The sequence below is a fragment of the Eschrichtius robustus genome, chromosome 9 (assembly GCF_028021215.1).
Source record: "Eschrichtius robustus isolate mEscRob2 chromosome 9, mEscRob2.pri, whole genome shotgun sequence".
In the NCBI taxonomy this organism is placed as follows: Eukaryota; Metazoa; Chordata; class Mammalia; order Artiodactyla; family Eschrichtiidae; genus Eschrichtius; species Eschrichtius robustus.
Genome location: NC_090832.1, coordinates 15,086,356 through 15,101,315, shown reverse-complemented (window position 1 = coordinate 15,101,315; position 14,960 = coordinate 15,086,356). Strand labels below are relative to the sequence as shown.

Sequence of the window (14,960 nt, the reverse complement as noted above, 5' to 3'; positions counted from 1 at the left end):
GAAAGTGCTGTCAGGAGCATCCTAGTCTTGTCTTTTAGAGCTGCTGCTCTGGAATTTAGAACTGCGGTGGCTTTGCTGCTAGTTCTTGGAAGGCATAATGATGGATACTTGGATTTTGCCAAGTATGCCAATTATTTTGATTTTTAGTCACCATCATCAAGTAGTAGCGTTATAAGGAGTGCTATACAGACTATATCTGCTTTCTACAACTGGTTGAAGTAGAAACATTTCGATGGATACATTTGCGGAGGTTGGGGAGAAAACTTAGTTCTTGCAGAGAATGGCTAGTAGTCTGTGTCCGGATTGGGCCAAGGGAAGCTGTCAGTTAGTCTGGTTATGGGAGAGCCACAAATGCCCTGAGTTAAGTAATAAGAAAAAGAAGTTAAGTCATCTGTGTGTTAGTGTTTGTGTACTGATCTATTTTGCATTTTGAAAATAAATTCGGCAAATTGGGATTTCAAAAATAGTTTCACACATTTTACCTCAAAGAAAATCTCAGTGCAAGCAAATAATCGAGTGGACTCATCAGAAGTTAAGTTATGCATAAATATTCTGCAGAGTCTTGTGTTGCTGAAAGTTTTGATACGTGTTATGCTGAGGTACAACCAGAGATATACGCACTTGCTTGTGTTCTGAAGAGGATAGTTCCAGGGAGACTTGGACAGTGGGCAGAAAGCAGTTTAACAGTACTGTACTTTTGGGTTTTTTTTGGGGGGGGGGGGCAAAAATTTGTGTGCGCTCAGGTTGAAGATGGAACTTCCTTTAACACTGATGATGAAAGTAATAGTAAGAGGAAGTAATACATGTGGGTACATCCCAAAGCTTTTTCACTACATAGTTTTTTGAAGAATGTCCTATGGGTAATTTCTTAAATTGGGAGAACGACATGCTTTTTTACATGCTAGATTTCTAAGTCTAGGGTAGATGCCACACCTGTGTTTGCCAGCTTAACGTATAAGTCAGAAAAGATGTATTTTGTGTGTCTTGTATTTTGTTTTGTTAAAAAGTTTATAAGAAATGCTTATTTTATAGTTGATTGTTATTGAGACTGTATTCCTTCAAGGATTCCCTATACTTTAGCAATTTTTTTTTTTGTTTTAAACCTATTAGCGTAGGCATGTGGGTTTCAAACTTTTTCTGTTGTGATTTTAAAAAATATATTTTATTACATGCTACCTGGTACACACATATATGTAAAGTTGAAACAAAATTTTCAGGAAATAGTACTTGTTATTATGGGTATATACTCTGCTATCTTTTGTTTCATTTTTTTAAAGAAATTAGCTGATTGTGGTACCTTAAATTGATTTCATAAATCACAAATGGATCAAGGTCCACAGTTTGAAAAAACTGGTATTTCAGTTTTTAGTATTAGTTGCTGTTACAAATTACCCCAACACTTAAGTGGTTTAAAACAGTGAACATTTGTTTATCTCTGAATTTCTGTGGGTCAGGAATCTGGAAGTAGCTTAGGTAGTTCTGGGTCAGCGTCTTTCAGGAGGTGTTTTTTATGTCAAGATGTCGACTGAGTTAGAGGATCTGCTTCCAGGGCGGCTCACACTCCAGCGGGTTAGTACTCGGTAGTTCTCGGTTCTTCTCCCTGGGGCTGCTTGAGGGTCCTCACAACATGGTGGTGGTCGGCTTCCCCCAGAGCGAGCGGTCCAAGCAAGAGCGAGGAGGAAACACCACCATCCGCCACACGCTGTTAGTTAAAAGCAAGTTACTCAGTCCAGCCTGCAGCCAAGGGGAGAGGAATTAAGCTCCATGTCTTGAAGGGAAGAGTCTCAAAGAATTTATGACATTTTAATAGCTACCACAGTTCTATATTTTTCCTGTTTATGGATGAATTAGGATTGAACCAGAATTCTTGCTGAAGTCAATCTGTAAGTAATTATCTTAGTTAATTAAGTCAGTTTTTCCTCTGAGGGCGTTTAGTCTCACTCCTTCCTCTAAAATTTGAGAAGACAGGCTCAAAGAGGTTAGGTAATTAACTAGCCAAGCCCATTCAGTCTAGGAAAACGAAACAGATTTTCTCTGACTTTTTGTCATGAGAAAATAATAATCTGTGTGCTGATAGAGATGAGAAAATTGGCTGATTTTTAAAAAAAAATCTTTTCTGAAGAAGTTATAGTGTGGGACTTTTGTTTTCTAGTCTTCCAGCTTGTATTCTTTTACATGATCGTAGTTATACTGTCAGTTTATTTGGCCTCTGGATAATGCTTGATGTCTTTATGAATTTGCAGACTCCTCATACCAGCACCCCCGTCCCAACTGATTTTTAGAGGAAACGGAAAATGTACTTATTATTAAATGAATTTTAACTACTTTACGGTTAGCTCCATGTGCTGCCTATATTACTGACCCTGAGATTGTACTGTGTAACTCTTCCAATTAGCATATTTCCAGGACCTAAAAGAAGATGTTACAACTAAAAGATAATCAGGGTGTGCGTGTAAAGAAAACTATACCATGTTTTTCTGCTGTGAATTTTTCATGGAAACTTTGGATCTAGAAGGCTTTGTTCTAAGACTAGTTTTGGCTTACTGCTACAAGGAGTGGGAGGAATCCCTGACATTGGTAGTGTGAGTGAAGCCAGGATAAATCACCAAGGCTTACCTTGATTTTTTTTTTTTTTTTTTTAATTCATTAGGCTTTTCTGAGTAATAGGTGGGGATACAGTAAATCGTCTTACACTTCTGTTACAGAATTGGATAATGGCTGCTTTTTTCTTAGACTGCTTTCTAGTTTATCTTACCACCAGGACACCTGACAGTTCTATTCTGCCCTTAAAGCACTGATTGTACTTACTTATGTAATTACTTTTCTTGGTGTTTATTTATATATGTTGTATCTCCCATCCCCCTGTAAGATCCTTACAGGGACTTACTTTCATATATACTGCTGGTACTCAAGTACTTGAAGAACTGAATTGAATTTGTAGTTGAAGGACCGAAGATGATAATTTCTCCCACCACAACTGAATGAAAAAATGTTTATTGTTGTAGAAAGCCTCTGGATATAGGAGGTAGGTGCAGCTGGTGTATGTGTTAATCACTATCTCTGTTCTTTAGATGCCCACAGTCCAGTGGGGGAGAACACGATCATATACGTAATACACAGTTTGTTCTACACTACACATGTGCAAAATGGTGTGCTGGTGCAATGAAGTTGGTGTTAGAACTGACTCTTGAAGGGTAAGTGGATAAGATAAGATGTGGTTTTGTGACATGTTTGGGGTTGTGCATTTCTCAGCTTTACTTCATTATACATCTACCTTGAATTGTTTTGTTGTTGGCAAGTTGCCATCATAGTTTGATAACGTTGCTTCTTTCTGTGGCATGCGTGCTCTTGGTATATTACTTCTCTAGAACTATGCTGGTGCAGTTCAGTAGCTCCTAGCCACATGTGGCTATGTAAGTTAATGTCACACTAGCCACACGTGCTTCAGTAGCCACATGGGGCCAAAGGCTACCATATTAGACAACACACATATTGAACGTTTCTCTTGTCACAGAAAGTTCTGTTGGACAGTGCTGCTCCAGAGTCAACCTGCACATTTTCACGTTATCTGTAGAGTGTTAAGTTAGGAATAGAGTGAGAAAACGTAACAGCCTCCTGACATTAGGAGAGACGGAGAGGTTGGTGTTTATGAGTAGAGGGCAGGGGTATATATTTACAGTGGTTAAGAATGTAGGCTTTGGAGTCAGATCTGGGTTGGAATCATACTCTGTCCCGTAAGCTGTTTGGCTTTGGGCATGTTATTTAACCTCTGAGCCTTAGTTTTTTTGTTTTGTTCAAATAGGGATAATATTTATCTCACAGGGTTGTGTGAGTATAAAAAAAGTGTATGTAAGGGGCTTAGCACAGTGCCTCAGTAAATGACAGGATCAATAATATATTTTTAAAATAGTCACTTATTTAAAGAAATTTTTAGAGTTATCTTAAAGTAAAATTAACTTTTTTGGTGTACAGTCCTGTGAACTTGAATATAGGTGCACATTTATGTAACCACAGTCAGGATACAGGACAGTTCTGTCACTTCAGAAAACTCCCTCGTGCTGTCCTTCGGCATACTAACCTCCTCCCACTCCTCCTCCCTGGCAGCCAGTGATTTCTCCTCCGTCACTCTTTTGGTCTTTTCTAGCATGTTATATAAATGGAATCATATAATATGTAGTCTTTTGAGACTGGCTGCTTTCAGTCAGCTAAGTTGAGTGAAAGAGTCATAAAAAGTTGTAACATGTATTAATAGCACAACGGATTTTTAAAGATGTTAGTTGTGAAATATTAAAAAAAGTGAGTCTGAAATTTTGCTTATAGAATTGTGTGTGACGAGTTTTTAATGTTTGAAAGTGAAATTAATGATGAAATATATAGGGGAAAACTACTTCCCCCAATTGATGACAACCGTGTGTGTATCAGCTTGTTTTTCTTTGTGAAGATAGTTGATCATTGGTAGGGGAGGTTCCTGTTTTTAGTTTTATTAAAGATCTGTAGAGTTGCCAGCACAGTCCTGATTTGAAAAAGGTGGTTGTTGAAACATCATTAATTTCTAAAAATGTGGTCTGAAGATAACAGCTGGCTGCTTTGCCTAGACCTTCCCCAGCTTAACACTGAAAGCCTGGCTGCTCCAGAAAATCCCCCAGTGCCGGGAAACGCAGGATCTAAAAGGGCCACTTGAAGGAAATTTGAGAATTCCAGTTCATCAGATTTCATTAGTGAACCATCAGAGAGGTGTTTGATACTAGTTTGTTGTCCTCTGTAAATCTTCATTTGAGTGAGTTTAAGAAGCACTCTGGTCCATTTTCATTTGTTTCTTTCCCTTTTTTTTGGCTGCACTGCTGCGAGGAATCTTAGTTCCCCAGCCAGGGATCAAACCCGTGCCCCCCTGCAGTGGGAGCAAGGAGTCTGAACCACTGGACGACCAGGGAAGTCCCAGGTCCATATTTTTATGTTAGCTATATATATATATATATATATATATATATATATATATATATACATATACACACACACACACTTTTTTAAAATTTATTTTTGGCTGCATTGGGTCTTCGTTGCTGTGTGTGGGCTTTTTCTCTGGCTGTGGCGAGTGGGGGCTTCTCATTGCGGTGGCTTCTCTTGTTGCGGAGCATGGGCTCTAGGTGCGTGGGCTTCAGTAGTTGTGGCACGCAGGCTCAGTAGTTGTGGCTCGCGGGCTCTAGAGCACAGGTTCAGTAGTTGTGGCGCATGGGCTTAGTTGCTCCGCGGCATGTGGGATCTTTCCGGACCAGGGATCGAACCCGTGTCCCCTGCATTGGCAGGCGGATTCTTAATCGCTGCACCACCAGGGAAGCCCTCAGACATGTTTCTTAACTAAGGATTCAAAGGGGATCCTGGGGATTTGATTCAGCCTTCATTTACTCCCAGAATCATATATGGGTTTTTACGCAGATGGATTGTACTAACGGTTAACTCATAACTTCACATATGTTAATTCCATTAATCCTCACAACAACCCTGCGAGGTAGTGCTACTATAAAACCCATTTTACAGATGAGGAAACAGGCCCAGAGAGGTTCTGTGTCTTGCCCAGCATGATACCAGTACTAAGTGGTGTGGAGTAAGGATTCAAATCCAGGTTGGTCTTAACCACTGTACTCTTGTGACAGAAATTTGGTACCACTTTGAGGAGTGCTTCTGTAGCCACTGGTGAATATACTTCACTTTTTAGGCTCTCCTCAATATTCTGGTATAATCTCTTAGACATTTTGTTCTGAGAGAAGCTGTGATCCTAAAAAACTTTTATGTTTGTATTGTACCTAAAATAATTTTAAAAACTCTCTTCTAAAACTTAAGTTGAAGCTTTTATCCTAAACTTAAATACTTGAAAAATATGTAATTTCTGACATAAGTATTAATATTTTAAAATATTATAAATTATAATATATAAACAATAAAATAAATTATAAATAAATAATAATTTATATCTTTAATATATCTTAGTGGAATGTAATACAATAATGAGTTGACGTCCACCGTGATCCATTTAAACGTAAGTAAGCGATTCAAGTGTTACCTTCCTTTTTCTTCTTGAAAACTGTATCTGTTACATTTCCCCCACAAAACGTTAACCTAATAAATTTTTATGCTTGAAGGTCTTACTGTCTTTTTGTTCTTTGTTTACATATTTGTGTATAAGTTGAAATGTTAAATTTTAATTTGCCATGACCGTAAAGCACTAAATGTTCGTGTTCTTTTTGTTGTACTAAAATTTTATAATTACACAGTTAACCCAAACAAAATTGTACACACTGATACTTGGAGTAAAATTTTACTGGAAATGGCCCCTCTTATTAAAGAAGGCTCTGTTGACCAATATTTCAAATTGTCCTTTGGCTTTCTAAAGATTTTAAAATGCAGGTTAAATATATTTAAAGGTTTTAAAATGTAGTGGACCAAACTAAAATTGAAGATGGGTGAGATGCCTTCTGTACATTGTGAGATGGGAAAATGGGAAAGGAGAACAGGCTTGATACGCTGCTTACAGGTGACAATGCAGGCACAGCGATTTTATGAAAGTGCTGATGTGGAACTTGAGGAACTTGAGGATCTAGAAAGCTTTTTTTTTTAAGGTAGAAATGAGTTTTCTTTTTTAAAAAATTTATTTCTTGGCTGCGTTGGGTGTTTGTTGCTGTGCGTAGACTTTCTCTAGTTGCGGTGAACGGGGGCTACTCTTCATTGCAGTGCGCGGGCTTCTCATTGCGGTGGCTTCTCTTGTCGTGGAGCACAGGCTCTAGGTGCGTGGGCCTCAGTAGTTGCAGCACACGGGCTCAGTAGTTGTGGCTCATGGGCTCTAAAGTGCAGGCTCAGTAGTTGGGCTCGAGCTTAGTTGCTCCACGGCATGTGGGATTTTCCCGGACCAGGGCTCGAACCCGTGTCCCCTGCATTGGCAAGCGGATTCTTAATCACTGCGCCACCAGCGAAGTCCCTAGAAGGCAATTCTTAAACTATCTATGCCCACATGTTGCATAGTCCTTGGTATAGGTACCTGAGATAGAAGACCGGTACTCAAGAAGAACTCCGGCGGTGCACTGAAAGACACCAGGATGGGCACCTTCACACTATTCCAGCAAATATATACATGAATGTCATCAGTGAGGGTACGGATAAATGTGTATTCTCTTGGGAGTATACCATATAGCAGTTAAACAAGCTATAAAGTGACTGACAGTGTCCCAATTTAGAACAGTAATACTCTGGATATGTATGTAACTTATGAAAAATTCATTGTGATGGGGAGAGGGTAGTGGGGGGGGGATATGTGTAAAAATAAGGCAAATGAAGATAAAAAGGACTTTGTTTTTAACAAGTTAATTATCAATTCAAGATGGTAAGCACATAAATGTTAAATTCTTTGTACTTGGTATTTTTAAATTTTCCCTAAGTATGTGAGAAACTTGAAAAAAAATTCCTCTGTGGGACGAATATTTTGACCAACTTGGTAGTGAAAGGATGGAAAGTATTGATTAATGAAAGTGCCAGTGAGCAGTCAGACTCAAATTATGCCACCTAAAAATAGGTATACAAAGTTCGTTTTTGCCATTAAAGCCTACGTATTTTATAAATTTCAACACTTTGGAGTTCCTGTATGGTTTTCTTAGGGCCAAGCTTGGGATTCCCTGGGGAAAGGTTAGGAGCAATGCCCAAATTCCCCAGATGCCCAGATTATCCAAAGTTCTTTAAAATATAAAATGAACATTATCCTTTCAAACTGTCAGTGTTATAGACCCAAATGCCAGATTCTTCATAGTTTTTATTCAAGCAGCAATACATTTAGAAACTGAAAAAGATCACTGTGACAATTTCTTGATTAAAAAAATTAAATACCTGTTAATCTCAACAGGTGAGCATTATTTTTGATTGTAGAACTTCAATATATCTTGCAATGACACTTTTCCTTTGGTCGTCACTTAATCAGAAAAATACTCGTCCCAGCTCAAACATTACCTTACAAATAAAAAGTGAGAAGTATTAATAATTTCATGGCAAATCACTGGTACAAACTAAAATGACTTTTCTAAGGTCATGATTGATTAATGAAAAATGCTCCCGAAGTAAGAATAACTTTTTTGTTAATACAGGGCATTACAGGGCAAGCTGCAGATCTGAGGCACAGGTGCTTGGTGTTGGGCTGAACATTATACATTTACAGCTAGAACTTTCTCTAAATGCCATCTTTAAAAATGTGGAGGGAGGGACTTCCCAGGTAGCGCAGTGGTTAAGAATCCACCTGCCAATGCAGGGGACATGGGTTCGAGCCCTGGTCCAGGAAGATCCCACATGCTGCAGAGCAAATAAGCCTGTGCACCACAACTACTGAGCCTGCGCTCTGGAGCCCACAAGCCACAACTACTGAGCCCACGCGCCACAACTGCTGAAGCCCTCGCGGTTCGAGCCAGTGCTCCGCAACAAGAGAAGCCACCGCAATGAGAAGCCTGCACACCACAACGAAGAGGAGCCCCTGCTTGTCGCAACTAGAGAAAGCCTGTGTGCGATTAAGACCCAATGCAGCCAAAAATAAATAAATATTTATTTAATAAATACATAAATAAAAAAAGAGTAAATAATTTAAAAAGTGGAGGGAATTCCCTGGTGGTCAAGTGGTTAGGATTTGGCACTTTCACTGCCATGGCCTGGGTTCAATCCCTGGTCAGGGAACTGGGATCCCGCAAGCTGCGCAGCATGGCCAAATAAAATAAATAAAAATGTGGAACTTTTCCAAGAATCATACTTAATGCATTTTCAAAATATTACCACAGTCACTTGAAACCTGCCTCACTTCCAAACAGACTTAACATTTAGAACAAAGTCATGCTCTTTCCTGCTATTATTTTCCGTCAAGTTACTTTCATAAAAGTTACCTACCTCTATGGTGATAAGGATGACGATCATCCATTCCAGGCGGAGCGTCCTCTTCTCAGTCAGGTGATTCCGCATCAGATCTGTTAGCGCCATGCAGTGCTGAAGCTTTTCATTCATGACCTGCATTAGAAACATCTCAGAGTAGCCTGTATACTTAAACATTAAACATTCACTTAAGATAACAGTCGCATGCTTCAGAATTCTAAGTTTGAAATAGGTGTGCAGTGAAAAATCACCCCTTCAATTCTTGCTCCTCAGCCCTCCCCTAAGGCAACCTGCCAGCGCTACTTGTCTCCTTCCGGTGAATCCACCTGGAGACATTCTGTAATGCACAGATCTGACTGCAAGAAATACTTTGCGTACTGAAGCTCTTAGAAGATTTTGATGGAAGATCTAAAAATAAAGTTTTTGATTCCTAGTTTTTTGTTGCTGCCCTTGGATTTTCAGCAGTTAATAAATGCAAACCTGAAATATGATTCTTTTAGCATGGCCTTAAGATGACAAACAATGATTACCTTCTACTAGAGCTGTTCCAAGCCCCCCAAACACAAAACTTGACCTGCTGCACACTCGCCACTAGATGGCACTGCTTTTAATGCTTAACTGGTTCCGCGTTCTGATGCCCCACAAGCTGGTTGAGGGGGTTCACAGAAAACAGAATCTTTGAAGTTAAGACTTGAATGTGACCACTGGCAAGTTATACTTCCTTAATCTCTCTGTATCTCACTTTCTTCTGGAAATTACACAGTCTGGAAACATTTTTAAAAACAGTTTTTGGATTCCCCTTGATAACTTCTGGGGTACGTATGCTGAGTGCAGGTATGGTCAGTGGAAATCCGAGACAAATCACAGATGCACGTTTGGGGACTGACTGAAATGTGCTAGTGCACCATATTTATACTATCATTTTGCACAGAGCATTACTGAGAGCGAACACGTGGAACCACCCTCATAATAACGTATTTGCCCACGTTTCCAGACTTTACGTAACCCCGTAGTCACCAATTTGTATAAATGTTTAGAACAGTGCCTCTTTCTTTGCTCCCTTTCTTCGTCTTCCCATTTCTATTGGCTGCTTGATCTTGGTCTATAAACATGCTCAGCCTTAAGCTTGCTTCTCTCTTCAAAATGCTGACCCAACCCTCTTTTACATTTTCTTTCAACTTTGACTAAAGAACAGACATTTTCTTTCTCCACTTCCTCACCACCAACTTATTCCTTAGCCCTTAGAGGTTGTAGATATTACCTCTACTCCCCTGAAACTTCCAGATGTCTCCTAAACAGTAACACCCTTCTTGGTTAGATTCTGAAACCTCAGTTAACTCAAGCATTTGACAACACCTTGAAATGCACACTTCCTTTGGCTTTTTCTCCCCTAGGGACTAAGTTCTGCCTCCGACCATCACTCTTTTTCTGAGTCTTCTTGGGCCTCCCCTGGCCTGTGGATGACACTTTCCAGAGTCCTGATCTTGTCCCTCCCGTCCTCTAGCTCTGCACTCTCTCTGCACGATCCTGCCCATCTGGTTTGTGTAGGCGCTTCCTGAACTTCAGTCATTTCCATCCCACCGTCACTGCTTCTGTGATATATATGTGCCAATTGGATTTAAAGTCAAAAAGACTTAGAAATGGGGACTTCCCTGGTGGCACAGTGGTTAAGACCCTGTGCTCCCAATGCAGGGGGCCCAGGTTTGATCCCTGGGCAGGGAACTAGATTCCCACATGCATGCTGCAATGAAGAGTTTGCGTGCCACAACCAAGGAGCCGACAAGCCACAACTAAGGAGCCTGTGAGCTGCAACTAAGATCTGGCGCAACCAAAAAAAAAAAAAAACCCACAAAAAACACCTTAGAAATGTTTATTTTAAAAGGAAACTACATTGCCAAAATGGAAAACCAGTATGATGTGAAATGGTGTTGGATACACAAAGCTGAGCCTGGTGCCTGGGAAAGTGGTAGATTATACATTAGAGGGCCAGTCAAGAGCCACTAAAGCCAAGCTAAGCATTTCTCCTCAACTCTGAACAGAAGTGTTACTTGCTTCAATGCTTACATGTTATTTCAGGGTCCATGTGTTACCTAAGTTCATCTCTTGTACAAGTGTATGTATTCCACATTTTGAGAAAGACTGATTTAAACTGTTTTTTGATAAGTCCCAAGTATTAACTGCTTAATCCTGATTTCTCCTCTGCCCGAATTTCTAACTGCCTATAAAACATCTTTTTACTGTTTTCCTGCCAGCACCTTAAATTTAGCATTTCTCAAACTACAGCTGACATCCTGTTCAAGTCTATCCCTCTTCTTGGGTCCCTAGCTCACAGCAGGTCACACTGTCTTCTCGGGCACCCAGCGTAGAAACCTTTGATCTCTATCCTGCACTCCTGGATCCCTGGCACTTCAGTTGTCCGTGCTGCATGGAGTCGAGTCTATCCTCTCCTAAGCATTTCTTACTACACCTAGTAGGCTTTCATCAACTATTTGTCACCTCTTCAAACTGGTCTGTTTGGCTGTTTTGGTGGTGGTGATGGGCTGGGGGATTTCCGGGTTTTGTTTGTACAGGCCACCAGAGTTCTCATCCTAAACAGGATGGATCCTTTCACTCCCCTGCTCAGAAGCTTCCAACATCTTGCTACTGCCTTCTCGATAACATGAAACGACCCCAGATGGTTTAGTCCAATCACTCTTCGGTGGGTGGCGCCCTCTTCAAGCCTGAAGGCGAGGTCTCTGTGACCCTTCCTGACCTCCTGCTCCTCGCTCAGCACTCCCACAGCACCTCGTTGTTTCCCTCGTTTAGAACTTACCTCATTCTGCCTCATAGCCACCTGCTACCTGCCCGGCACCCTCCCCTCCTGCCCCCTTGTTTTGGAGAGTTACTCTTCCCTGTTTCCAACCACGTGATGCTGCCAATCTTAGTATCACTACCCGCCTGACACCAACCCCTCTCCCCTCCCCCGAAAAGCCCAAGGGGGAGACGGGGTCAGTACAAGACCCAGGCTTGGCCAACTGTGAGGCCCAGTTGCCTCATCACATGGCTGGTCAAAGCACGGACACACGGCCCAGTCCTTTGAAGCTGCCAGGCAGAGTAAAATGTCGCTCGGATACTCCCCCTTCCCACACCCCTTTCTCCCCATCACAGACAGAATGCCACCAAGAAGGAAAGGATGGGGCTTCCCTGGTGGCGCAGTGGTTGAGAATCTGCCTGCCAATGCAGGGGACACGGGTTCAAGCCCTGGTCTGGGAAGGTCCCACATGCCGTGGAGCAAGTAGGCCTGTGAGCCACGACTACTGAGCCTGCGCGTCTGGAGCCTGTGCTCCGCAACAAGAGAGGCCGCGAGAGTGAGAGGCCCGCGCACCGCGATGAAGAGTGGCCCCCGCTTGCCGCAACTAGAGAAAGCCCTCGCACAGAAACGAAGACCCAACACAGCCAAAAAAATAAGTAAATAAATAAATAAATTAATTCATTAAAAAAAAAAAAGGCAAAATGTTATTAAAAAAAAAAAAAAAAAAAGGAAAGGATGAGGCCAAATTGGTACGGAGGATGCTGAGGCAAGAAACAGTCCTGATGACCCGTCTGGGTCTGTGCAACAGACACTCCCTGTTTCACACCTGCTCCCTGTTTCTCAGCCCCGTGAGCCAGTACACGGGGATAAATAAGGTCATTCCAACTGTCTTTCTGTTGTGTGCAAGCAAGGGAGCCCCAACTAACACATGCTTCCTATGTCCTTTGGTTACAGAATCAGACGTGTTTCAGGCACACAGATGATGTAGCAGGAGAAAATGGGGACAGGGTCACAGAGGTGGTAAATGTGAAGTAGGCTCTAAATAGGCAGGTGCCAGGAAGAAAAGGTGGGGCGCCAGGGGGACAGTATTTCTAGTAGAGGAAACAGCATGGAGGCAAGTACAGCTAGATAGTGAAAAACTTGGAAGTGCTTGGAGGTAAGGTTAAAAAGGTAAGTTAGTGCTGAATTGTGAGAGGCACTATAGACCATAGGTGGTAGGCAGAGTAATGGTCCCCCAGATATTCACATTCTAATCCTTGGGACCCACGAATATTACACAGCAAAGGACACTTAAGATTGTACAGGAATTAAGGTTGTTAAGTCAGCCGATCTTTAGATAAGGAGACAATCCTAGATTATCTGGGTGGGCCCAGTGCAATCACAACGGTCCTTAAAAGTGGGAATGGCAGGCAGAAGAGCTCAGCGATGCGAGATGGAAGAGGGGGCTCCAAGCCAAGGGCAGTGGGTGGCCCCTCGGAGCTGGAACAGCCAAGGAAACGGCTCCCACCCAGAGCCTCCGGAGCGGTACGCAGCCCTGCCAACGCCTTGATTTTGGCTCAATGACTCCCAGGTCAGACTTCGGACCTACAGAACTGTAAAATAATATATCTGTGTTAAGTCAGTCTGTGGTAATTTGTTGCAGCAGCAGTAGAAATGAATACATAGCACGATAACGTTGGAACTTTCTTCTGCAGGTAAGGGAGTCCTTTGTCCACTCTTAAAATATTTGTTCAATATTTACTATACTGTGCTGGGCAGAGGAGATGAAATGGTGAATAAGACAGATATGTCTCTGCCTTCTGGCTACAGGGCCCAGCCTAGAGGCTGGGAGACAAAGAAGAAGGTATTAGGGTGAATGGGGGTGGGAGATGCACATCAGCAGTCAGGGCGCGGAAGGCGGGCCAGTGTGGAATCCCTCCCTGTCTCACCAGCCCAGGGCCTGTCGTAGAGACTTTCAATAAATATCTGGCAATGAATGCATGACACTTAGGAGAAAACGAAAGGATGCTCTGACTGCACGTGGAAGATGAAGGAGAAAGAGGAAACCACGGTGAGTTTCAAGTTCCTGCTTGACTGACCAGGTGGTCGTGCTATTAGCTGAGACAGAAATAGAGAAGGTTCAACTGCATTTTCTGGGAGAATACAGTGAGTTTCATTTTGAACTCTTAATCACTGATTAATTCTACAAATATTTATGGAGCACATATTCTACGTGAGGCCTTTGCCAAGAAGTGGGAAGGGAGGAGGAAGAAGATGATCCTGCCCTCTGATTTCACGAAGCCTGCGTTCCGGAGGGGAGTGTACTCAAGCAGCTTCTATCACTTTCGCTGCTGTGTTTTAAGGAAGGAGAGGGGGAATCTCACGAGTGCAGCTCCAATTTCATATAAATCCCCTTTTCCCCTCTGAATACCTGCTACTTCTACTTTTAGCCACCTTGCCCCAGTTCCTACACAGACTGCAATAAGGATGTGGAAGAAATATGTAATTTATAAAAACAATTTAAATGAAACAAACTTTAGCTCGTAAAGAAAATTTAAAGTGGATTTCCAGGGACTGCTGGTGATATGGATGGAATGTTTGTGTTCCCCCAAAACTCATGTTGAAGTCCTAACGCCCAATGTGATGGTATCTGGAGATGAGGCCTTTGGGGGTGATTAGGTTTAGAGGAGGTCTAAATTAACATCCTTATAAGGAGAGGCAGAGACACCAGAGTGGGTGCGCTCTCCCTGCCTTGTGAGGCTACACCGAGAAGGTGAGAAGAGGCTTCTCTCAAGGCACTGAATCCGCAGTGCCACCAGAGCAATACGACGCGGTGCGTGACCTGCCGCCCCCAGGAGTGCACACAAAGCACTCCAGAAGCACACGGGCAGGTGGCGCCCAATTTAAACAGACCTTTATTTTTATTCTTCAGGACACTACCTGAATTATTTTCCACTTGTTTTACAGCACTGATTAAGTGCGATGTACGCATTATTCCAGGTACTCAGTTAAGGATTCACAAGTCAGCAGCATTATAGTTACACAGAACTCACCTAAGATTTTTTTGAAAAATACCACGGAACTGACCTGTTCCGGGGCTCTTCCAGTTTGGGGACTGAGGGGACCTGGTCCACCTGCTCCCTGGGCTGCGATCAATTTCCCCACACTGGGCACTGAGGGAGCCTCTCCGCTCAGAGAAGCACTGTCCCCAGCGAACCCCAAGTGCCCTCCTGGCACATCCCCTCCCTCTGCTTGAGCAAAGTGAAGACGCAGAGGCACTTTCTCCAGGTTCCCCTTCCTA

General features: G+C 42.3%; 1 protein-coding gene across 5 annotated transcripts in view; it reads right to left on the bottom strand.

Annotated features, from left to right (window-relative positions):
- Positions 1-1,716: 1,716 nt before the first annotated feature.
- RMND1 (required for meiotic nuclear division 1 homolog) overlaps positions 1,717-14,960 on the bottom strand; it is a 44,552-nt gene continuing 31,308 nt past the window's right edge. For 4 of the 5 annotated variants that reach the window (XM_068550892.1, XM_068550894.1, XM_068550893.1 and 1 more), the window contains 2 exons: positions 8,908-9,024; positions 7,778-7,989 (listed from right to left, as the gene is read on the bottom strand). In XM_068550892.1, coding sequence (XP_068406993.1) covers positions 7,957-7,989; positions 8,908-9,024 — 150 coding nt within the window. In that variant the 3' untranslated portion in view covers positions 7,778-7,956. Of the gene's footprint in view, positions 1,735-7,777; positions 7,990-8,907; positions 9,025-14,960 lie in introns of those variants that run through there. The other variant, XR_011074918.1, reaches the window with a different exon arrangement.